Consider the following 25,183-nt stretch of genomic DNA (forward strand, 5'->3'; position numbering starts at 1 on the left):
ATTATTGGCAGATGAAAAGAGCCAATGGAAAAGCAGAATAGGGGGCGACCATCCCTTTTCACCAATCAGAAGTTGAGGCGTGAGAGGGCGTGGCCTCTACGCCTCTTAGAAGACGTAGGACGTTTTTCGCACTCCAGTCATTCGTGGTCACAGCTGTTCGTTAGTGCTGTACTCTTTGTTGAAGCGCTAGCTACAGGCACTGTTCAGGCGTAAATTGCTAAATCTATGCACACCGCAATATTATATATTTTTTTAATCCATCAACTATCAAATATCTGCTATTGTGTTTCGTAATATACATTATTTGTTCTGTTTAGTTATATATACCAATACATTATAATAATTCTGAAAACATGGACAAACACTCAAACATAGCAAACAAGCACTGTCAGAATGAATTGGAAGCATTTTTGTTACAATATTTATTGAACCCAGTCCTATAACCCAAACTTGTAACATCCAAAACAAATACATCTAAACATACAACATAAATAAACAAATTAATATATTTGCATTGACACAGCATTATACAGATTCAATTAAAACGTTTGGGGATATTATGATTGTTTTAATCTCATCTGAAATTATAATAAATCAAATTAAAGATAAATGCCTTTTTTCCTTGCTTTCTAGAAATTCAAAACATTTTTGTCCAGGGAACTTTCTTGATGTAAGAAGGTGTGACTATGGAATGTATGACTGTCACAGTGTTCAGGTGGTGATGTCAGGGGTGGGGGGGACAAGGAAACATTTATATTATTTCAACAAGACAAGTAGGGTACAGATTAAATTAGATTTAGGACACCAAACTAGTAACAAAGATTGGCTATATTAAAGTATACAAATTGAAACTGAATAATGAAACTCAATTATATAATTCAACAGAAGTATTTCCTTTCAGCCTTGTACTTTAACTGCTGTTTTTACCATTACACTGGGCTTGTGGAATGACCGGCCCTTATTATCAACAGAAATGCCTTTTAGGGACTATTAAAGTGCACTCAACTGCTGATGATGTAATTGTCTGGTTTGTGTACTTACACATCTGGCATGCCTGGCTGTTACTTGTATATAATGACTTATTCACTTGCTTAACATCATTAAACTAGACGATAACAGTGTCATAATAGTTTATAAATAGAGCCTACCAGCATAGTTTCAGGTTTTCCTTTTTAATCTTTAAGCAGTCAGAGAAAGAAGCAAAACATTTGTATGTTATTTGGGACCTAGTTATGAGCTTGGTAAAGTTATTGAAAAGTAAAAGGCAACAAAAACACCTATTATCAATAACTGGTTTTGGACATGGTCTTACAGTGTCAGCAATTCAGATATTTAGCTTTTAAAATACAAACTATTTTGTGCAGTAAAGTGTTATGCACATGAATGTACAGTAACAACCTTGACTCACAAATAGTAATCATACAGAAATAGAAAAAAAAATGCACAAAGAAAAACCAATTAAGCCTTTTGCTAATGTTTTGAACACAATGCACTTGTACAGTTTTTATCAGCTCACACCAGATGTGGTTTCTTAACCATGCGGTCTTCCTTTCCCCTTCAACGCTATAGCTGTGCCAAGGGATTTTCAGGATTCAGACACAAACAAGAGCAGATAAAGTGCAGTCAATATAAAGGGAGGTGGTTGAGGAGACACTGGTTTTATTTTTTGTTTATGTGAGCACGTCTATTTTTATCAACATTGTTTTCTCATCTTGTTATGTGTGCCCAGAATTGGTGATCTGAGAAACCACAGTGCTAAAATTGGCTTCCCGAGTGGTGTGCCTGTGTTACAAAAAAGAACGATTAGTTAGCGATGAGAAATAACATTTACAGTCCCATCAACCCTGATTCCTGATTTGATCAACCTTAAGAAGTAAACTGCCCACCATTGTAGGAAATAGAATGGAATGGAAGATTGCTGATTATAGTTTCATGTTTGTTTTTCACTTATGATTTATAGAAGAAACCAGCTTGGATCCTTGAAACCTACTGACGTTCTTCCACTGACTTGAACATGAATGTCAAAGGAACAACAAAGAATAAAGATACTCACAAAATACGTATTACAAAAAGATAGACAGTATTATCAATCAATCAATTTTTATTTGGTATAGCACCCATTACAAAAAAAATCTCCATGGAACACTTTAGAGAGTGGAAAAGGATGTAAGCAGCACAACAACTGGAAAATTGCACAAAATAAAACCATTAGTGACAGAGAAAAGGAAACAAAATCTTCCAATTTTGAGAAAATAAACCAAGGCCTAATGGCTGCCTCTCCTCCAGGCAGCAAGTTGAAAGTCAATACTGCTTACCTTGACTGGGTTCAGCATCACCAGAATTCATTAGGCAGATGTGGGGCTCATGTCAGGGCCTCAACTCTGGTCCAATCTTGTCTCAAGTGTTATATATCAAATATAATGGCAGGCACACTGGGTTTGAGTATAACCCTGTCAACAGAGTGTGGGGTTCAATACTGACCAACCCATCTGTGCAGAGTGGCAAATGAGGACATGTTCTACTATACATAGAGAGACCTTCATCTAGGAATGGATCTACTAGGGTTGGAGAACATGAGGAACCACACACACACACACACACCTATATATAGAGATGTATAGGATACTACAATGGGCGACAGAGAAAAATGTATGGAAGCACTGAAGAATCAGAGACTGAGAAATAAGCAGTTGAGAAGCTGGTTTGATCTTGAAATTCGGATTACTTGAAGTCCACAAGAAAGAAAATAAATAAGCACCCAAAATGTTTGGTATGGACACCCCTCTTCCATACCGGCCTATATCAGCATTCACCATACTTGATACAATTTAAAAAATAATAATGGAATATGCAGTATTTAAAACATGCAATCCCACAAAGAATCAGATATCCCTCAAAAGTGATCAAACTTCCAGGAATGACTATCTCTGGTCTCAATGACTTGTCAGATTTTGACTTTAATCCACCCCCACCACCACAAATCCATGAATGCTGTTGAACTAGTTTGGTTGTCTTATTTTGCAATGCACCATTGTGTGTTTTAACTCGGCAATTGGTCAAATAGCAAATTCCTTAAAAGAGAGCAAGCAGGAACTGTTTTTGAGGACCATCTTCTAGAGTTAATAATCATAACTTGAGAAAAGAATACAGGAATAACAAATTGGGAATAACTGAATTATAAAAAAAATAAAAATCATTTTCAAATAATTTACTTTACTAGATGTGATTCTTGGAAAACAACTATGGTGTTCTGTGGTCTCAGGATTTTCTGAATTGTGATGTAATAATTTGCATATGGGGGCCACTTCCTTTTTTAAGTTAAGCCAAATAAATATTTACATTATTGAACAGTTTTTATACTTAAATGTAGGAATACAAAAAAAATCTCATATCTATATCTATATATATATAAAATCATTAGCTCATCATAAACAGTAATTTTATGAAAAAATTGAAAATAAAAAAACCATGACCTCATGCTAAAAAAAAAAAAATAATGAGATCACACTAAAATATGTCTTTACCAAGTAAAACTGGACCTGAAAGCCAATCTTCTTGTTACTTTCTCACACCCACTGTACTTCCGTAAGCTTACTAAAATAGTCAAAACCACAAGTTCCTCTTCAGAGAAAAAACAGAATTATACTCCTGACATAAATCAGTTGACAAGTTCTTATAACAGAAGATTCGCATCAATGTTCCTCATTTCTCAATTAAAAAAACATTAATGAACAAGGCACCAAAGCATGTTTTAGCTACATACAAAAAAAAGTAGTACCTGCCCACTTCCATATATGCTACAATATTATATATATATATATATATATATATATATATATATATATATATATATAACAAATTTGTTTTCCTCCTCCTTGAGGCATATATGGAAGTGTACAGGAAGTACTTTTTTACTTTAACAGTATATGTTAAAGTATATGTTTATATTTAAATAAATATTTATGTTTACCTGACTTTTTTGCTGAGCACCGTATATACGTTTTTGGATGTGCGCACATTTACCCTTTTTAATTCTAGAGAAAAAGTAAAGTTTTTTTCTTAAATGGTTTAATTTGACTAGCTTCCTTTTAAGACTTAGGAAACTATTTACCACTCCAAAAAGTGCTCGAGCTATTTTCAGCTCATCATGTCACGTTCCTTAATTTTTTTTTTCTTAAACAAAATTGAAAAAAAAAAAAAAAAACTAAATTGCATAATCCTCAAGAACTTGCTTAGATGGATTGGAAATATCCATGACCCCACCATAAAAGGTCTCATACACCTCTCTCACATTTACCAATAACCCTATCACTTTGCACATGCCTAAATAAACAGCTGCTGTTGCTTTGACCACAGCTACAGGTGTTCTGTTGACTGCGGCAGGCTGACATTTATTTCATGCAAGTCTTTGAAAGCCCACCTTGTGTGATGAAAATCTCAAATTTCTTCCAGAAGTCAGATTAATTTAGTCTGTAATCCATTGTGTTAATTTGAACAAATGAGTCAAAGGTATATTTTAAGAAAAAAAAAAAAAAAAGGAAATTGCTGGATTCATAAATACTTAACAGAAGAACAAAACTAATAAAACTTTATTCTAATACAAAGAGGCATTTAATTTCCATTGACAACAGTATATAGAGAAATTTAAGAACTCAAAAGGTAAAATTAAATAAAAAGGAAGAAACTCCTTCGTCTTAGACAAATCTGCACAGACGACTGACGTAGCTGCAGAAGAACACACACCCTTTCCTCAACATAATTGGTGGCCATAATGCTTCCCAGTAATGGCAGTATCTTACATCTAGTGTTTTTGAAATGTGAAATCAACTCTGATTTGGTGCCTAAGGGAGTTTCTGTCATTGTGCTGTGCTGCCGCCTGCTGTTAGGACTCTGGAACTGGCTGGCTGGGCGCACCACTCCTCGTCCGTAGCTGAGACTGAGCAATGTCTGCCAAAGCACTCTGTATCTTCTCCAGTAACATGTCCCCTCTGTACACCACCTCTTCCAGACGGGCAGCCGCATCGTGGTTCTCCTCCTCCAGCTGCCGCAAGCTTGCAGCCTTCAAAAAGAAAATGCCAAAACAAGTGAAAATCTTGCATGCATCCAGTTAACTGGCTTCACACACCAAAATTAGCAATAGTCACAGTCACAGACTACCCCATGTTATTTTAGGTAGAGTAATTCTAGACTAATGTTAATCAAAGTCAGTGAAACCAGTAATTCTTTACACACCTTGTGTAATAAATTTATCAAAATACAGCTGCACCTCTGAATTCAAATCAATTACAATCTGGAATGTAACAATAATATTTGCATTTTTAATATATTTAACACTTTATTATTATTATTATTTTTTTTAAAGATATTTATGCTTTGGATGTTACCTATCAAGACGGATTGTTATTCAATGTGAGTGTATTACATTTGGCCATTAGATGTACTACACAAGTCTCCGTTTCAGCTGCTTCCTCAGATACAATCTGCATTGCTCCCAGGACTGTAAAGAGCCACAAGCACTGCAAAATGGATACCTTTCGAAACATTCTCCATAGTTTCAACAGTTTCATCCCATTAAAAACACATGGAAGAAAGAGCAACACAAAAGGAGGGCAGTGTCTCACGATTACAACACAGAGAAACTCCACAATTGTGTTGAAAACCCACTCTGTATTTAGTGCATCTGGGTTGCTTTCTGATTTACATCAGCAAATCAATTTATGAGATTTTACTGTTGATTTAAAATACTCTAAATAAAAATGCATATTATGGTGTGGTGACAAGACCCTCATTAAATAGGACAGATTATGAACCAGTTATATATTTTGATTGCAGATAAACAATTTGGAATTACAATAGCAAGTGTAAGATCGGGACACACGCTACAACAATGTGAAAGTGAACTCAAAAGGTTTGACAAGGGCGACGTTTACTCAGCCAAGCAAAATTACCACATCCCTTCTGTGGCCCAGGATGACATAAGTGCAAATAAACAAATCAGAAACACTTAATCAAGGTCATTTTTTCTCCCCCAAAAGCCATGGTTTTTGACAAATGTCTTTTGAGTTTAGGAAGTTCAGGTTACTACATATAGAATTACAAAACCAACCAAAAAGCCCCCATTTCAGAATGCAGAGGGGGTATTTAAAAAAAATATATATATCATTTTTAGAAAGCCGAGAGTCTCAGTTTTCATGGGATACCAAACAGTTGGCACACAACACAACAGTGAAGAGTACACTTGGGATTAAAGAGAAGCACATGCATCTGGTGCCCTTTCAAGGGTACCAGAGAGGTTTGTCAGCTCAAGGGGTAACATTTTGTTAAACAAAATGATTCCATGATTTCCCCCCCCCACATTGTTTATTTGTTCTATGCTTTAATTTCAGAGTACATTGAGACATTAAACTGCGTAAATGTCAATAAAAACTGGAAAAATTGAGGTGTTCTAAAACATTTGACCGGTAGTGTACATATACATAAAATAAAAACCACGAAAAAACAACTAGGCTATGTAAGTCTTCCATTACACTATCACAGTCTAGCATATCTACCAATCCACCCATCACATTTGTATCTGGTTAAAAAGACTGAAGTCTGGTTGTAAAATAATACAAGAACTGAACACATCACCACTGTATGAGCGAACTAAAATATGCAGAAGATTTGTATACCACATTGTGAAAGATAAATTAGTTTAACCATTAAAAAAATCTATCAAGATGTCACTTTTTTGGCATACATATTCACATACACATTTGATTTTCCTGCAACCGGAAGATGTATGCAATACAGTAATATGGTTTTGTAGGTTATGTAACAGACAAAGGAAATGGCAGTTGGGGGTTTGTTAGCACCATATGCGAGAACTGAGCAATGTACTGTAGAACCGCGTCTTAGAAGGAGATTAATAAACAGAGCAATAAGCAGATAACCTCACACTGTAAACCAGGATATGACTGATAAGACAATGGAATAAAGAAATGCTAAAAGCATTTGAAAAACAGCTGTTATACTGTTACGTAACACATGCGACATAATTGTGTGGAAAACAAAAAACAATTTAAAACTTTTCACTGATTCCCCCGATTCAATTTTGTTTATGTTAAATCAGTCATGGGCTTTGACATGTGATATGTAACAATTTTACAGTACCGATCTGAAACAATCCAATGTACTTCAAATTATCACCAAACCTCCAAGAGACTGCTTGGGGTTGTTTGATGTTTCTAGTCTTACTTGCGTCCATATGGAATCTACTGTAGTGATGATAAGGTCTACATAATCACAGTCACTCTGGTACTCTACTGGTTACTATCAGAATAGCTACTTTAAATCTCCTAATCTAACATTTAAACCAGACACACGTTACTTGTGAAGAGGTTTTTGCATTGTGATCTAACAGATACAATTGTAAAATATGTCTGCTTTGTGTAAAATGCCAATCCTGAATTGAGGATTTGCAGTTGGGAAACAATGTCACCATTCCTTTATATAATACTCTTCTAGTGTATGTTTAGTATATTTGATTGTAATGCAAGTGTGCATTTTGTGACTGTGATCACAAAGAAGTGCTGGAATACAGGCCAAATGCCTTCCACTCATCAATGGCAATTATTTTTCATGAATAGTTATTTATGCATACCTTTCATGCAGAAGACATAACCTAGGTTGGACTGACAAATAGACCTTTCCATGTAATTGTATATATTTTTTTAGTTAAATTGATGGTGTTGTGGAGAAGAGGAAATAAATGGAGGTCATACTTGCAAGGCTGCTGTAGACTCTTCACTTGGAAGGGAATCAATCAGCACATCAACGTCTTTCGCAGTCCGTGCAATTAAGGCAGCAAACAGCTGGGCATATTCTGAAAGTGCAAGGATAACTTTTAAGGAAAAGAATACGCGAAAGCTCATTCAGTCATACCTCAACGCACTGCCTATTTCTACAGCTGCAGTGTACCCCGACTAAGAACGGGAATTGTGTTTTGGCACAGTCCACTTTAAATCAAAACACATCAGGGCAAAATAAAAAGCTTTCACCATTATGAGAATTGGATTTTACACATAACCATGTTAGCAAGCTGTTCTTCTTGCATACGATCATCTGTCAATATAGCAAGGCAGTGGCCATGTTGATTTGTAAGAAATTATACCTCAGTGCTTCATCTGTAAAGCGAAAATATAAATTCTATGTTCTCATCTGAAACAATCATACTTCACATATTTAAAAGTAGAAACTTCTTTATTTAACAAAAATATTGTTTTCAATAAATAAAGAATGGTCAAAAACATTTCTTATTGAGGAACTATGAATGGGGCCCTGTGTTTTATGCAACCTGATTTCTAAGTCTGCACTTCATTCCTCTCACCACAAGGTGGTTGTGTAGTCTGTTTAATTACCCCCACTTACTAATTAATAATCTCAGGATTCCTTTAATCATCTCAATTAGTCACTGACATGTTGAGGCCAGTAGCAAGGTATTTACATATAGTTTGTTTTTTGTGGCATCTGTGCTATGTAATATTGCTTAGTATGTATTTGTTAATTGTGCAACTTTATTATATGTTTAATGGAATCTCACTTAACAGTTTTTAAACCACAATCATATCCACCAGTCCCTTGCCAGGGGTAACAATCAGGGTGAATAATGAAAGTACATTTATGTATTTATTTGCACATACTGAAGCAGTTTCTGTATGTCTTTTAAAACTACAGTGTTTGGTGAAATGTGGAACAGTAAACAGGGCTTTGGTCTTCTGAGGAATCAGTATTTCTTCCAGTATCATCAAGAGCAAAACTCTTTTCACATGGTAATGTCAAGTGAGGGAATTAAGTTTAGGGTGTAGCCTATGATTAAATAGAAGAACCCTTTTAATATAAGTAAATGTTCTCAGATTCACAAATTACTTTTAGGCTTCTTCTATGCATTACACTGTCAAGAGGTCATCTACACACAAAAAAGAAAAATCACTATAGATTTCAAAAATGTAATCAATCATTTATTCATGCTACAATAAACAAATTACCTTTCATGTCACTCTCTAGTACAGAACAGAGTGGATATTATTTTATGCATTTGACTAATGAAATGCATTTTGACTTCATGTTCAGCCATCTCCATATATCTATTTACCATTCATACTCATTAAAATTAGTTTTTCTAATGAATCAAAGAATAATGTGTTGATTCGTTAATTTAGTAAAATACAATAACTGGAGTGGTTGTAGGGATATCTAGGACATAGCAGTTGAATTACAATTGAAAAAACAAGTCATGTAAAATGCAGGGCCCTGGACTATGATGCCTGAATGCAGCATAAATGAAAGAATGCAGGAAGATAAAAAGTTTAGAAAGCAATTGAACAAGGTTTCTTACTGGTGCAACCCATAAGTAAAATACAGGATCTACAAAGAGTTGCACAATAATCCTATCACTTTCAAAACTCAACTTCTGTTTTTTCATTGGTTGCAAGGTTGGGAAACATTCTTAGGAAATGCAAAGAATATATTTCACGTTGCTTCTTAAACAAACCTGAGAGTAGCATATAAAATGCAAATGCTTTAATCAATTTCAGAAGCTTCATATAACAATGAGCAGCTGCTGTACAGTGTGCTGTGTGCACACATATATTTACTGTAGAGTGAATGTGAAATCCACATTTAAGAACTTAAAATGGGTTTATATTAGTTAAAATATGATTAATTTCAATATCTTCAACCTCAAAACAAACAGAAGACTTCATAGAAGTCTTTGGGGGGAAACTGAAACTTGCCTTCGGTGGGATTGGACGGCTGGTCTTTGTTGATGGCAGTTTGGATGTTGCTGAAAGAGGCGGGGGGCGCACACTGCTGTAGGACCCCGATGGCATTGCAGAACTGATCTGCAAGCTGAAGACACGGAACAAACAATTAATTGAAACCACCTTGGCCCACCAACTTAGACAAATACATGTACAGCCTTAAAATAGCTTGACACATAAAAATATTATGCCGTCTTACAACAACAAAATCGTGGCGATTTTGCAGAACGGATACTCCAGGCATCTCCCACTTAAAATTAATGATACGAGCAAATACATTATATGAGGTAACAGCTTATACACAGAACAATACTTTCTACCAAACACAATAACGAATGCATCAAGGCTGTACGGTCTCAAAAGTCAAATACGTGATATTCGATTGGTTTCACTACCAAATTGCGATACAGTTGAAAGAAAAAGAAAGTCAATCACAATTTGTTGCTAGGTACTCGAGTGATTGTATATAACGAATTTACATCATATTACCTGCTGTATCTTTTACCAGCAAATAACGTTTAAATTATACAATGTATATTATTGATAACGGGCGATTTCTTATAAATAATATAACACATTTCTTACAGAATTAACAGCATCTTGAAGTTGTGTTAGTCTGTCCGCCATCTTTATGGAACAATAACCAACAAGCTTCTTCCCTATTGAACGAAACAGATCAACCAATGAGGAGAGCCGATATTGAAATGCCCTTCTCACATTAGAAAAACACATACAAATGTTAATATTTGACAGAAGAGTAACTTAGCTGCCAAAAATAACTGTCGCTTGTAATATCATCATCATCAGGAAAAGTCCGTGCCATTTTATAATTCAAACACCAAGAAAGTTCAATTGAAACTTAACGTTAGCAAAGGAAACATTGTATATTTCACTGCCTGTGATTATTATAAAAGTTTCAACTAGAAATACAACGCCTTTTTATGTATATATTGATTTTACTTATTAAATAAGACATAGTCTAAGTAAGGGGAAAAATACAATTTAATGATTTGGTTAATGATGCGCAAGTTGCTATCTTTATTTATTTACACCTTTGCGTTCGTGTAGCGCAGATTTCCCCAGTTCTGCGCGGCTTCACCAATAGGATCGGTGGGATTCTGCAGATCTGCGCAGACCCGTGTCATCCGGTGGAGAGCCAGAGAGCGGAAGTAGTTGCTGCTTGATTTGACAGTTAGCGCAGCAGAATGAGGATGCGCAACAGCGAGCAGGGTAGCTCTGCCCGCACTTCACAATGCTGCTGCGGCGCTACATTAGTTACTGTAGCTAACTGACGAGGCAGACGTGGGTCGTGCTGCGTTGTCGGGCGGTGTGCAGTCTCCTCCGCTGTCATGGCTCAAGAGAGTTTCACTACAAGGCTCTGATCGGACGCGATGGCTGGAGAGCGGGCAGGGTTTTAATAGTTCAAGCCAATGTAATGCAAGTTAAGGAAAAGTTGGCGGAAGGCCCTGGTAAAATGTTTCCTCCATTGTGCTGGTTATTCCTCATGCGCTCTCTCATCGCCCTGCAAGGAGCCGCGGCGCAAGAAGTCCCGAGTAAGTTTTACTGGTGGATTAGAAATTAGGTAACTGGTATAATCATGTGCATCCGAGAAAGTCTGTGGATGGCGTGGTTAAGTAACTAGTGGTCAGAGGTGATTAATAATAAAACAAACACAGTGATGAGATATTGTTAAAGCACCTGTGGTTGTGATTTCTATAGTAGGCTACTCTTATATTTGAGGTTAAAAGTAGGTGGTTGCACGTAGGTCATAATGGCATAATAAGGTTTACTCGGGAATACAAGTTTATTCTGCCATCACAGTCGATTCCCTTTACATAAAAATATTGCACGCAGTTTAACGTTATATATATATTATTTTTTTTCCACTAAGGTAAAATCCCGTGTTATTACCACGCTGTTGAATGAATCCAGTTAATTGAGTGTAGCAGTAGTGTAGTGGTGGTTAGATTACTTAACGGAGTTATTAATTACAGCCCTCCGTCATGTGGGAGTAATGCCATGAATTTCTATCCGTATGTGTACATTTTGGGGGGGATCATATTCCTGTAATCCTCTTACACATTGTTTGAGTGGCGGGATAGGTTTTGCTGAATAATGTTAAAACCGAACAATATAAAACCAAGGCGATAGGTGCAATTTGTGAAGTTTGCAATGCCTGAACACCAGCCAAGCCACCTCTGCTGAATATTAACCTGTGCAAAATTAATGATCAGAGCTATGCTTAATATAAGATATGACTGCACAGTCTAAAATGCATGCGTGTCGTTGAAAGCGGGTAGTTTTTGTGAGTTAACTGTTGGTAGATAATAGTATAGTATAGTATAGTATAGTGAAAGTGCTGCATATCGGTTGCAGATTTCCTGTTCATTTTGCAGAGCTGGCATCTTTAGATAAACTGTATGCACATTTGATCTTTCGACTCAAACGCAACTTTTATATTTCTAAATGTATATCTTTAATACAAATTGTAAGTATGATTAAATGTCACACGTATCCTAGATTTGAACTTATTAGAGAACGAATCTTCTGAAACATTTTGTATCTAAAATCAAGATTCAGTAAAACAAAAAAAAAAAAGGTTTTGTTTTGGCATGATCGAATTTGAATTAACTGACCTATAAAATCGCTGATATTTTCCATTTTTTCCATAACTTTTAAAACAAACAGACCCAACCACAAAGAAACATCAAGGTTTAACATGTAACTTAATGTTGAAATACAATTACCCAGACTAATTTGCTATTTCTAAATAATTAATTCAGTCAATTAAAGCAGCAGTGTGACTGTATAATACATATAATTTAATTATGCAATCAGAAAAATAAATTATACAATTTGGTTAAGGAATACAATATTATTTGATCTGGTTATTCAGTCATATGTCACATGATCATACTGTCGTGTTTTTATAGAAGGCCATTGTTGGAGCCTAGGAAAAGATTGAAAAAGTCCAGTTGTTTTCAACTTCTTGTAAACACATACATTATTTTTAGACCTTACCATCAAAACTACATGATTCTATATATGATTCATAGTACATATGATTAACCTTTTATTTTTAGTAATAACACTGGAAATAATCTGTACCACTGCTTATATTGGCCTAAACTACTATGATAATGTAATAATAATAATAATCTGACCATAGAGTGATGATACAATTGGTTAATGATGTATTCCAGACATCTTCCAAAGCTCTGGGAAATTGATTGTTCTAGGCTGCACATTAGTTTCAAGATATTTTAAAGACATGCATGCATTGCATTATTTCACAGCAATTTTAATCATGTGACTTTACTTTCCAGAGAACACAGTATTTGGGTCAGTTACTTCAGCGATAAATTGGTTTTATAACAATGGCTTAACATTAGACTGCACTTTTTATGTAGGGAAGGAAATAGTTAGGATTTTGTTTTGTACTGTCTCTGTGCTTGAAATGGTAAAAAAAAAAATAAAGTTATAAAATACTAAATGTGAGAGCAGGAATTTACAGCACCAACAGTCATTTGATCTAATCTTGACTATAGGCACTAAAGCTGTACATTTCAGATTACAGACAAGTGACAAGCATCATCGTGATACATTTGAAAGCACTAAAACTAATCCGTGTTGGGGGAAAAATGACTCTTATTATACCCTGGGTTCTGTATAATTTTGGGGTGACTGCCTGGGTCCAAAATGCAGAAGTAACATGGTTATAAAGTGACAAATAAGACCACTAATCAGTGTTTCTGTGTTTTGAATACCTCTGAGCATTGTTTTTCATTCCCTCTCTCTCATTGCTTCTGATAATTGAAAGAAACCGCAAATGCCCTCAATTTTAAATGTTCACAGGATGTCCTACTTACGTCCCCTTTAACAAACCACAAGTGACAGATGTAAAATTGTAGCAAACTGTTTACTACAACATCACCCAGCAAGACATAGACCTTACACAAGTGCCACACTTCAAAAAAGTGTACTTGAAATATCACCTGAGCATCATCAACATACACTGTTCAAAACCAACTGTGAATTTGAAAGAACTGTTGAAAGTGGACTTTGTGTATGTTATTCAATTACTTCTAACCTTTGTAGGGTTATAATTTAAACCCTTGAACGAAGCTGCCACCCCCCCAGAAGAAACCTGTTTATAAGATTAACAGATACCTATGAGGTGTGAAAGTAAATCACTGATATTGTTCACGGTTATATTCACAAACTTGTTTACAAATGTGGCTCTAGAACAGGAAGTCTTTCAAATAAGTTGGTTAATACTGAGGAAAAGATCCTTCCTTGTTTTTAAGAACTATACAACTGTCAAGATAATAAACATCTTAATAGATGTTCTCCATCTGTTTTCTTAACTGGATTTGGTTATTTTATAGGCCATATTGAGTTTTCCTTCGGGAAGTTCCGGAATGTGAGTTTGCCGAAAAATGTGACGGTGGAGGCGGTCGTCTCCAAAATTCCAGCAGACATCACCTACATCGTCTTTCAGTTTCACACCCAGCACCAAAATGCAACTCTGTCTTATGACCGGGTAAGAGCTACAGTCACAGTCAGGACGTCTATTTTGCCATTATGCATCACGGGGCAAAAGACATGAGTTCCCTGGGACATGAAAATAATGACCAGTCTGTTTTCTGGTCTTATGCTGCGAGTAGTGCAAGACTAAGGAATATATAAACATGTGTAATGTATTGAATCAAATTAATTTCACACATGTTAAGCACAAAAAAAAAATAGAATGCAATCCTGAATATCTCACGGTATTTAAGTCTTGGTTGTGGGGGGTAGGGGGCAGGTTCTTGTCAGGATTATGTATTGTACTTAAGCAGGAACTATTACTAATCCCTACCAATGTCTGCTATAACATTTAGGCCTAGTTATTTTTATATTGATTAAATAGGCCTTAACCTTTTTTATTTTGACTCATTATACAGAGCAAAACACAGTCAACTGGTTCATAGAAAGAAAGACCAATTTTTGCATCATTACAAAACTTTACCCCATAATGATTCACAAGGTTTATCTTTACTGCTGTTTAATATGAATATTCAAATACAGAAACTGAAAAAATGTAATACCCTGAAAATTTGTATCTTTTTGAATCCCAAGTTGCTAGATTTTTTTTTTTGTTCCTATTTGTTTGCTTGTCTATTTCATGGGCATGATTAGGAAGCCATGTGTAGTCAGAGAAAGTGCAGTCTTTCTTTCACTTCCCCTTTTTTGCTTGTACTTTTCACTTTGAGGTAGCGATGCCTCAATAAGAGGTCAAAGGGAAACAGCTATTCACAAAGATAGAGACAACAAAGATACTCCTAACAGAATGATAGGCGCACTCTAAATGTAAGCTCCTCCCCAGATAGCATTTGTATCATCACACACACACACACACACACATCATTGGAATAACTGTTCAGACAGGCACAAGCAATGGCATGAGACACTCTGGAAAGTCAAGTGATGTTGCTAGTCCATGAGTCATGCCTTTGATAAACGCAACGGAAAGCCATGAGTCTCATTAACTAGGCGTGACAGAGAACAAGGACATCACCATGCCAAACAAAGCCTAATTTGGAGTGAGGAATCACACATGTTATCAGGGGAATCGCATAGCAGCTACTGGTTCATAGTATTGATTAATTTATTTTGCCACTCCACTATATATAAAATATATGAATCTGTTTATTAGTATGTGCAGGGCATGGCTATGGATGCAAACTCTGAATTGACAGCTGCAGCATCACACTTTGTCTGGTCTGGTCGAAGCTTTATCCAGGCTGCTCTTTTACACCATTTCCTAGGTCACATGTAAAGCACAGAGTGGGGTTCCTGTGTGAAAAGCAACTTGAAAGTGGTTTTGCTGAATCTGGGCAACATTTCTAGAACCAAAATGACATGATGGAGCTTCTGTGAAAGTGGTAAAACTATTGCTGAACATTGCTGAACTTTGGTTGAGCTCCTGTTGATTATGCTTCTCCAGATCCCGACTGTAAGCTCTTCTCAGACTGGCTTTGATGTTGGCCTGCTGTCTCCACTCCGCCTGCTGCAGAGGTCCCTACAGTGGTATTTGCTGTCTCCTGAGGGCAGCCCTGTAGCAGGCACTGCTGTCATCCTCCCCTACCGACAGAGCGGTGAGTTCCACACCAGCCAAAGTACTGTTTTCACTTTTTTTTGTTTTTGTAATGAATGTTAAAACTGTGTTTGAAATGTGTCTGCTATTTGTGACAACTTGGCCATTGAACCTTCTCCTATAGACCCAGTTCCTGGAGGTTGTAATCTGGAGTTTAACCTCAGCATCGATGCCAGCATCTACCTCCATTACAATCTTTTCGAGACCATCATTCGGTTTGCACCTGCGAATATTGGATATGCAAGGTACTGATTGGATGGCTTTCGTAAGAAGGTGTTTTTTGAGTGTTTCGTTAGCGTAATATGAGCCATGTTACAAATGCAGAACTAGTCTCTTTTCCATTGTGAAGTCCTCTTCTAAAAAAATTTTGGGAAGTCAAGTGTATTAAATTTCATAATTTAGTGTATTTTAAATTGTGCCAAAATGAACATATACATTCATTAAAATTAGAAATGTTTTACCAGAGTTATTTATAATTTTGCCTTTAATCATATCATAGGTGCATTTTTTAAAATACTTTATAATCTCCATTTTATGTTTGTCTGCATTTCTGAATTTAATATGTATGCCTTTTTATAGCAGTCCCAAGAAAACAATATTCTCCACGTGAATGAAGTAAGAGATGAGAATTCTAGAGGGGGAACGTAGCATTGTAGGAACTGCATTCTCCTCTCTTAGTTAGTGGCTGCTCTAGACAATCCACATTTATTGTGGGCAGTTTCCTTTACCCCAGTCAATATTTAAACCACATGCTGAAAGCCTCTATCTCCCAGGGGAAGCTCTCCTCCGCTATGTGATGTGAACATGGGGCAAAACTCTCGCTGGCGTCTCCAGTACGATGTTTACCAGTACTTCCTGCCAGAAAACAACCTATCTGAAGAACTCCTGATCACCCACATTCAAAAGGTGGCCAACGTTCAGGAGATGACTGCCAACGGCAGAAGAGTAAGCACAACCTGTTAAGACCGTATCCCCTCTTTCCTGTCTCGTAAGGTTTAATATACCCTAGGCTACTTGGCATTCCAGGTGTAGAGGTGGATACACAAAGCTAAATCACATCAGAGATAAAGGGAGACCCACACAAGTATTAATTTGTTTGTTTGTTCTCCACAGTTGGTGACGTTAACCTCAAATGACAAAACCATGGTGTCCTTCAGCTCTATTCCGGGCCAAGGAGTCATCTACTCGGTCATAGTGAGGGACCCCCTTTTAAACACCTCAGCCTCCTACGTGCCTGTTCACACCTACGGCTGCAGTTTTACCTCCATGCTGGACAACTGCTACACTCTGGGTAACGATCAGCTCAAGACATTGCTTATGCTTCCCAAGACAAACGCTCCATTCTCCCACAGGTGTGGAGAGTTAAGTTAGTGCCTCAGTAAGATGGAATGCTGATGGGTTGCTTCTTGTTTTTTTTCCCCCGGAGGAATTTGAAGTTCTACCTGTTCTATAAGTTGAATTGTCTTTCTCTGTAAATATATTTGGTGATATAATACTTCTGGATATATAACCTAATTATTTAAAATATTTAATATACGATGGTGAATTCTTTGGACAATAATAAAAACTATAATAAACCCCTTTTTGTGTTTCCATTTTAGGAAAGGTGTCTACAAAGGTCTTATTTACCATGCTTGGTATAGCTGGCCTTTTAATTTGCTTTTTTGGACACAGGTTCTTCAAATCTGGTATGTATTTTTGTGTGTATGTGTGAATACATGGTAGCCAAAGGGATTTCATAGTTGGATTTTTTCTGCAGTTTAAAGATGTCACTTCTATGTAGTCTGACTACAAATGAGGCTGGGAATTATGACAGAGTTTAATTAATTGATGTGGGTGTTGGGAATGTTGATTGTGTGTGTTGTTTGCCAATGTTCCCAAGTGGAATTCGAGGTGGCTGTGTTTTTCGCTCTATCGTGACTGTAAATTCAGGTAGCAAAATACTTATATCCTGTCTTTTCCATTCTGCTTACTTGATAATAAAGTTTGTTTACATCTGAAGTATGAATGAAGTAGTCAATTATTGATTTGAAAAGGCAGAAACAGACATTTCTGAAGTGATGTGTTATGATTTTGTGCTCTTTTGTCTGGACAGAACTGTTCTGTGTGGGGTTTGCCTTTGTGGCTTTCCTGTTTTTCATTCTGATTACAAGAACATCATCCCTGGATTATGACTGTAAGTGAATCAATACTCTAATTTGATTAACTTTGTGAAGGAGAGGTCTATATCTTGCAGCCTTCTACTGCTATCCCTCTACACCAATCATCCCAGGCATTAGGTTGTTTACAGTGTTCACAGAATTTTGTAATACTTCTGCCACTCCAGTTACATTGAAATACTGTTAATCCAATAATAGCCTCCCATTTAGACCGATGGATGCTCATAGAAATAGAATTGCACACAGATATTTTTACTTATATGTAGCGTATACGTTTTATTAAAAAATGGCAGATGAAAATTGAAGTAACATGTTACCACTAAAATGTAATCGTATTAATCATGGTTGTGTGGGAGGAAAAGAAACAAAATGCAATCTGTGTTGCGTGTCATTTGTTTGTAGTATTATATTTCCTATTTTCTTACATGTGATTCTTAATTTTCTTAATCAAATTATAGGACTTGTAGTGAATGGCAAAAACAGTTACATAGAGGGTATTATTAGAGTGGCTTTCAATTAAACTGCAGTTTAAGAAGGAAATAAACAATCTGCTACAGTAGGAACATACAGTATACAGACCTGTTCAAATTTGTTGGTACCCCTCTTCAAAAAACGATGAATGCACAATTAACTTGAAACTGACAAAAGTAATTGGCATCCACCATAGTTTATACCATATTTAATAGAAATCAGACTTTGCTTTTGATTTTGTTTTTCAACATAAATTGTAAATAAAACAAATGAAAATGGCATGGACAAAAATGATGGGACCCTCAACCTAATATTTTGTTGCACAACCTTTAGAGGCAATCACAGCAATCAAACGTTTTCTGTAGCTCTCAATGAGACTTCTGCACCTGTTAACAGGTAGTTTGTCCCATTCTTCCTGAGCAAACTGCTCCAGTTGTCTGATGGGTGCCTTCTCCAGACTGCAAGTTTCAGCTCTTTCCATAGATGTTTGATAGGATTCCGATCAGGACTCATAGAAGGCCACTTCAGAACAGTCCAATGTTTTGTTCTTATCCATTCTTGGGTGCTTTTAGCTGTGTGTTTTGGGTCATTATCCTGTTGGAGGACCCATGACCTGCGACTGAGACAGAGCTTTCTGACACTGTACGTTTCGCTCCAGAATGCCTCGATAGTCTTGAGATCTCATTGTGCCATGTACAGATTCAAGGCACCCTGTGCCAGGCGCAGCAAAGCAGCCCCAAAACATAACCGAGCCTTGTCCATGTTTCAATGTAGGTATGGTGTTCTTTGAAATCTTCATTTTCTTCATCTGTGAATATAGAGCTGATGTGACTTGCCAAAAAGCTCCAGTTTTGTGGCTTGTCAATGTGCGTTTTAGCAAATTCCAGTCTGGCTTTTTATGTTTTTCTTTCAAAAGTGGAGTCCTCCTGGGTCTTCTTCCATGGAGGCCACATTCGCTCAAAAAGCGACGGATGCTGACATCAGAAACTGATTGACCTTCACCTTGGAGTTCAGCTTATATCTCTTTGGCAGTTATCCTTGGTTCTTTTTCTGCCATTTGGATGATCCTTCTGTTCAATCTGGGGTCGATTTTCCTCTTGCGGCCACGCCCGGGGAGGTTGACTACAGTTCCATGGACCTTGAACTTCTTAATAATATTTGCAACTGTTGTCACAGGAACATCAAGCTGCTTGGAGATAATCTTGTAGCCTTTACCTTTTCCATGCTTGTCTATTATTTTCAGACAACTCTCTCCTTTGCTTTCTCTGGTCCATGTTCAGTGTGGTGCACACAATGATACCAAACAGCACAGTGACTACTTTTCTCCATTTAAATAGGCTGAATGACAGATTACAAGATTGGAGACATGTGGGATACTAATTAAAGAAACTAATTAGTTTGGAATATCACTATAATCCAATTATTTATTATATTTTCTAAGCGGTACCAACAAATGTGTCCAGGCCATTTTAGAATATCTTTGTAGAATGAGCAATAATTAATCTCTTTTCACAGCTTCTTTGCTTTATTCTATGACACACCAAAGGCATGCAAGTATACATGATGCAATATCTTATAATTTAATCACTTTTCAGGAGGAATTAAGCATTATTTCAATGAGCTGTAAGGGTACCAACAAATTTGAGCACGTGTGTATATTCTGTGCACTCTCATGGCAAAGCAACAGTATGTTTAGCATTGCCCCCAACAATTGCCAAAGCATAAATAAGGAACAGTCATATAGACTATTGGGGGAGACATAACAATAGTCAAATGAAGGTTTCTATACTGTTATGATGGTTTCCTAACTCCAATTTCTATCTGATACCTGCATTAGTTCGCCAGCGACCCCCAACTCTCGTTACAAAAGACAAAGCATAAATGAGAAACTAGGCCGTGGAGAATTTTTGGTTCTTGTTGTCCTGGGGGCCTGACTGTGTTTGTCTCTGGCAGTGCGTCTGGCCCTGGCGACAGTCATGGGTGTAGTGGGCGGGGTGCTGCTGGTCCTGTGTTGGTGGAGGTCTGGTTCTGTGCTCCTGTGCGTCATAGTGGTCGGAATGATCTTAGGATTTCTGGTGTCCTCCACCTTCTTCTTCACACCCATAGGTAAGAGTGGGGGTAAGATTTCACTGCATACCAGTGTGGGTGGTACTAAAGCATGGACCCCCAGAGGTTTATTCATAAACACAATATATGTGATGTACATATGTGTGTTTACTCTTCAGGCAACTTCCAGATTTTCCGCTCCGACGCTGTGTTCTGGGTGACCTTCAGCAGCATTGTCATGTTGTTCCCTTTAATATTCCTCCGGTGGCCCAGAGAGGTGAGATCAACCTCTTGCTTTAATGCACATGCTGATTTTGAACAGCTGTCATTTATCCTTTGCTTGTGCGCATAGTCTCTCTCACATTGTCCTCTTATCTCATGTTCACAAAGTAGCTCAGCATCTGTCGTTGCCATTTCGAACGTAATCTTTCTTATCGTTGAAAGTGCTTCTAAATCTTCATCACGTCCACCACATGCATTTCAAGATGGTTTTGATAATCTTGCTTATAAATGTGTTATTTCCTGCTTGATTAATCTCATAGCATCTTTGTGAGATCACACACACTAAACTAATAAACAAATGGTGTCACATGTTGCTTGGATTTCAAGACACTGAACTGGTTTGTTTTCCCTAGGGGAACATAACAGCCTGTGCAATTGTAGGTGGGTACGCTGTGGTTTTAGCTGTCAATAGCTACATCTATACAAGCCTTTCCTACATCGTGCTAGACATCCTGAAGAGAGCCTTAAACAATGACTTCAGCAGAGCTTTCACAGATGTACCCTTTCAAGCAATAGGTGAGTACCCAAGTATTATTACTGAAGAGTTATTTAACCCTCCTGCAAGGTGACATGTTTATGCAAATGCTAATGTACAACTTTCTGCATTTACACATTTGCAAGCTAACAAGTTCACTGTGAAAACCTAATCTGCACATTCAGTTGAATACAATTAATATCACCCAGTTTATCACACATCTCTGAGCCACGGTCATGCGGAGAAGAGATGTGCCATAGACCAACACATCTGTATTGTTTGAAGAGTTTCAGCTCTGCTGCTCACCTCACAGCCAAACAGATGTGGTATTTGATTATTTTCACAATACTTCAGCTGGTTGATAACTCTTTTAAATTGAATAAATTGAGATTTATTTATTTTGTAAATTGTGCACTGTATAACCCTTGCAGTTTTATATTTTGTGTGTTCAGCTTTCAGTATTTGGTTTAGGGTCTACTGTCTGCTTTCCTTTATGTGCTCTTGCAGATTTCATCATGATCACAGTGTGGGTGGTGCTGGCGGTGAGTGGCATGGTGCTGCAGCTGTACAGAGAGAGGAGCAGGCCGTTCTTTCCCCCCAGCCCCTATGTCATGTGGAAACAAGAACGAGAAAGACGCAAGACCAATATCCTGGACCCCAGCTACCATGTCCCGTCACTGTGGAGCCGCTTAAAGAGCCGATTGCGAGATGCTTTTCAGAGGAGAGAACCTGCCGGGGAGAGAACGCCTCTGCTGTTGTAAACATCCCACTGCCTTGACACTGCCCAACTTGACGTCTCCCCCAAAAAAGCAGATGCAATTTGTCATTGAATATTTCTAGTAGTAATGACAGGATAAAAAGAAAAGAAAAAATAATACTTGCAATGATTTCAAGGTGCTGTGGAGTGTTGTGGCTTTCTTGAGTCACAAGGAGAAAACCGCAAGCAGGAGTTTATAAGAATATACCAGGTTTTGATGATAAATCTTGATGAACCAGATGATGAATCAGTCGGTTAAGTGAGCACAACACCCACCCACTCAGTAATATAAAAAGTAATACATTAATTAATAAATAACTTTTACATTTTGGGTACCCTTATAAATCCATTCAATACTTAAATCTACTCTAAAATACTAGTACTTCTGAGAAAAGCATATACCCTGCAAGCAGAGGAGACAGGATCCTCTTGCAAAGTTGCTATAGCAATGAATCTGATCTAGTAACTGCAGTTGTTACCTTTGGGTGACTTGAAGCTGTCCACCACTTGAATCCAATGTGTTTCTTTTCAGCCACTTTTGAACGAAATCCTGGCTTTGAGAGACACTGGTAAGAGATCTCTGGCATGGCTGAGATTGCTCACTGTAATGCTGCTGCCTGGCATTGCCAGCATGAGGAAACAATTGTCTTGATGCAATCCTGTTTCTCCAGAACAATACACAACCAAAAAAAGATATCCACCTCATTGGCAGTGTAACACACAAGACTACAAGCACTTGTTCTGATGACATTTACAATCTGTCAGAGGTGTTTAAAAAGAAAAAAATGAAAGCACACCCTACTACAAACTTGGCCTGTATCTTGATTGGTGCAACCAGTTGTATCTCAACTTGGTAGAGAGATATCTTTGGTGTTTTATGCACAGAATCTGTAAGGTTTTCAGCTAAGCAGAGCTGTTTGTAGGGTCAGGACTGATACCGTGGGACAATGAAGGCTCTCCTTCCTTAAGCTACCCCAGTTGTTATGCAAGCTTACTGCACATATAGTTGCTGTTTGTTATGGTAACTTATGTCTTTATTTTACGGACACCTAATGTTTTCTGTGTTATGGGAGAATGTGCAGTTTCTGCATAGCCTGTTACAGTAGAACAGTGTTAAAGAGCTTTGTACAATAATTTTCTCATTTACCTTTTTTTTTTAAATATTTGTATAGCAAGCTTTTGTGAGAGGTATAATTTGTGAAAATCCATGGTTTTAAGAAATCACTATTTTGATGTAATGCTCGTTTTATCTGTTTTTGTAAAACTGCACAACACCCCCTTTTTTAAATGCTCAAATTTAAGTAAGCTGTACTTTTAAAAATGTAAATGTTTTGCATTTCTTCATTTTCAGGGTTTCTTTGTATTCTTGTTTGTTACTTAAGACACTAGTTTCAATTACTTGAAATAGAAGTAAGCACATCTGCATTTTTCTTTTGTTCTAATTCATTAACTTTTTGTATCAATTTCATTTGAGCTAGTCATTAAGTACTGTTATCTTCCCTTCAAGAACATCTACTATGTCAATACTAGCTTGCTAGATTATGTGAAGTGTGTAAAAAAACCAAAAAAAAACAACTTTCCATTATTATGAAATGCCTGTGACTCATCTAAACATGAAAATGGGAATGAATATTCCAAAAGAAAAGGTGACCTGATAAAACTGATGTAATCTCAGGAAATAGTTTTACTGAGATTTTTATATATATATATATATATATATATATATATATATATAATATATATATGTGACATTGCCCTTACTGGGTGCATATTTTTTTAAGTTTAAGACTAATGTAAATACATTTATTTAAACAGTTATTTAAAACTGAATAGAAAGCTAGAAAAGTCCACCACTTTTTCATATCCATTTTTAGAACGACCTGTTTGAAAAACGGAAACATGCACACTGTGTATGTTAATGAATAATTGCATATTCATTGTTGCATAGTTTTCACTGCGCTAGAGCTTTTCGGTGACAAGTTGCTTGCTGTTGCACTGTTGTCGGGTGAGATCACAAATAAAAGGAACTGCACTTCTAACTAACTCGAGCCCATAGTGGTAACTGGGCTTCAAGAAATCATATCCCAAGAAGTTTTAAAACTGAGTGTACTCTTTGCATTGTTGCTTTCTTGAAGGTGATCAGCTGTTAGAATGCCCTGAATCTGTGTGACCAATAGTTTTCAATTGCCATTAAGCATGGAAAAATATATTTTATTATTATTGATTCAACTAGTTGACTTATGGAACAATTTACTGATGACTTACCTAATTGGGTATTTAAATTGGACAGCTGATTGTTAATTGATTGTGTATGGTGTGCAATGTCCTTACCCAAGTATGAAATGTTACTTACTGCCAATGATACAAAGAACAAAACATGAAAAGAAGTCTTCCTGGGGAAAAAAGTAAGAGAAACTTGTATGATTGTAGTCTAATTGATAATCTGTCAGTTTTCAGTTATAACTGGATTTCTTTGAAAATTTTGATTCAAGACAGAATAAAGAATGACCACTAAAATGTGTCGTACTGAAAGATGAAGAAGGACCCTGTGTACTTCCAGGGAGATAGGCAAGGAATATATATTGAAAAGTTGTTTTCCCAGAAAATTTTGCTTAGTACTGAAGTACAGTACTTGAAACCCCAATCTTTTAGCAAATGCCAGTTAGTAAACTCAGAAAATATAAAATCCCTGAACCAAGGCATTCCTAAAGAATGTTATGTAAATTGTCAATACTGTTAATGTGGGCATAACCAATAACTAACTTCTCTAAAATTTGAGTATGAATGAGTAATTCAAAGTGATCCTGTCCAAGTGCCAATTTGAAGCAATACTCAGGGCTAATTTCCATTATGGAAAGATGTAGTGGACTAGCCTGATATGGACACAGGTAAGGAACTCAAAGGCAACTAAAGCTATTGTAAGTTTGAGTTCTTTAGAATATGTCTGTATGTGCACTGATAACCATAAATCCTAAAGTTGCTAAAAACAAATAAATCTGTTTGTCTTTTTCATGTAACTATGCCATTCATTCAGTTACTATAACCATGTGTTTT

At 36.8% G+C, this 25,183-nt stretch overlaps 2 protein-coding genes across 3 annotated transcripts; one reads left to right on the top strand and one right to left on the bottom strand.

The window, feature by feature from the left end:
- Positions 1-4,558: 4,558 nt before the first annotated feature.
- On the bottom strand, positions 4,559-10,459 carry med21 (mediator complex subunit 21). Its single transcript, XM_066705453.1, has 4 exons — positions 10,386-10,459; positions 9,774-9,888; positions 7,764-7,864; positions 4,559-5,059 (listed from the first exon to the last, which is right to left on the bottom strand). The coding sequence occupies exons 1-4, from the start codon at positions 10,425-10,427 to the stop codon at positions 4,883-4,885; spliced, it is 435 nt and encodes a 144-aa protein (XP_066561550.1). The 5' UTR covers positions 10,428-10,459; the 3' UTR covers positions 4,559-4,882.
- Positions 10,460-10,992: 533 nt separating this feature from the next.
- On the top strand, positions 10,993-25,146 carry tm7sf3 (transmembrane 7 superfamily member 3). 2 transcript variants are annotated; one of them, XM_066705448.1, is made up of 12 exons: positions 10,995-11,353; positions 14,189-14,343; positions 15,790-15,940; positions 16,064-16,184; positions 16,713-16,884; positions 17,053-17,230; positions 17,541-17,627; positions 18,035-18,115; positions 20,523-20,675; positions 20,795-20,892; positions 21,251-21,413; positions 21,880-25,146. In XM_066705448.1, the coding sequence occupies exons 1-12, from the start codon at positions 11,236-11,238 to the stop codon at positions 22,131-22,133; spliced, it is 1,731 nt and encodes a 576-aa protein (XP_066561545.1). In that variant the 5' UTR covers positions 10,995-11,235; the 3' UTR covers positions 22,134-25,146. The 2 variants fall into 2 exon arrangements, with proteins under 2 accessions (XP_066561546.1, XP_066561545.1); XM_066705449.1 differs by lacking the exon at positions 20,523-20,675 and having other exon boundaries at positions 10,993-11,353.
- The last annotated feature ends 37 nt before the right edge of the window (positions 25,147-25,183 follow it).

Source organism: Amia ocellicauda, chromosome 5 (assembly GCF_036373705.1).
Source record: "Amia ocellicauda isolate fAmiCal2 chromosome 5, fAmiCal2.hap1, whole genome shotgun sequence".
Classification (NCBI taxonomy): Eukaryota; Metazoa; Chordata; class Actinopteri; order Amiiformes; family Amiidae; genus Amia; species Amia ocellicauda.

What these genes read in the sequence shown, in the direction of transcription:
- med21 (XM_066705453.1), bottom strand. Translation starts at nt 10,427, where the DNA reads ATGGCGGACAGACTAACACAACTTCAAGATGCTGTTAATTCT. An exon ending in TTCAAGATGCTGTTAATTCT is followed by an intron (nt 9,889 to 10,385) that starts GTAAGAAATGTG and finishes CCGTGTCTTCAG; the next exon opens with CTTGCAGATCAGTTCTGCAA. An exon ending in AGTCTACAGCAGCCTTGCAA is followed by an intron (nt 5,060 to 7,763) that starts GTATGACCTCCA and finishes TTCTTTTTGAAG; the next exon opens with GCTGCAAGCTTGCGGCAGCT.
- tm7sf3 (XM_066705448.1), top strand. Translation starts at nt 11,236, where the DNA reads ATGCAAGTTAAGGAAAAGTTGGCGGAAGGCCCTGGTAAAATGTTTCCT. An exon ending in CGCGGCGCAAGAAGTCCCGA is followed by an intron (nt 11,354 to 14,188) that starts GTAAGTTTTACT and finishes GTTATTTTATAG; the next exon opens with GCCATATTGAGTTTTCCTTC. An exon ending in TGTACCCTTTCAAGCAATAG is followed by an intron (nt 21,414 to 21,879) that starts GTGAGTACCCAA and finishes GTGCTCTTGCAG; the next exon opens with ATTTCATCATGATCACAGTG.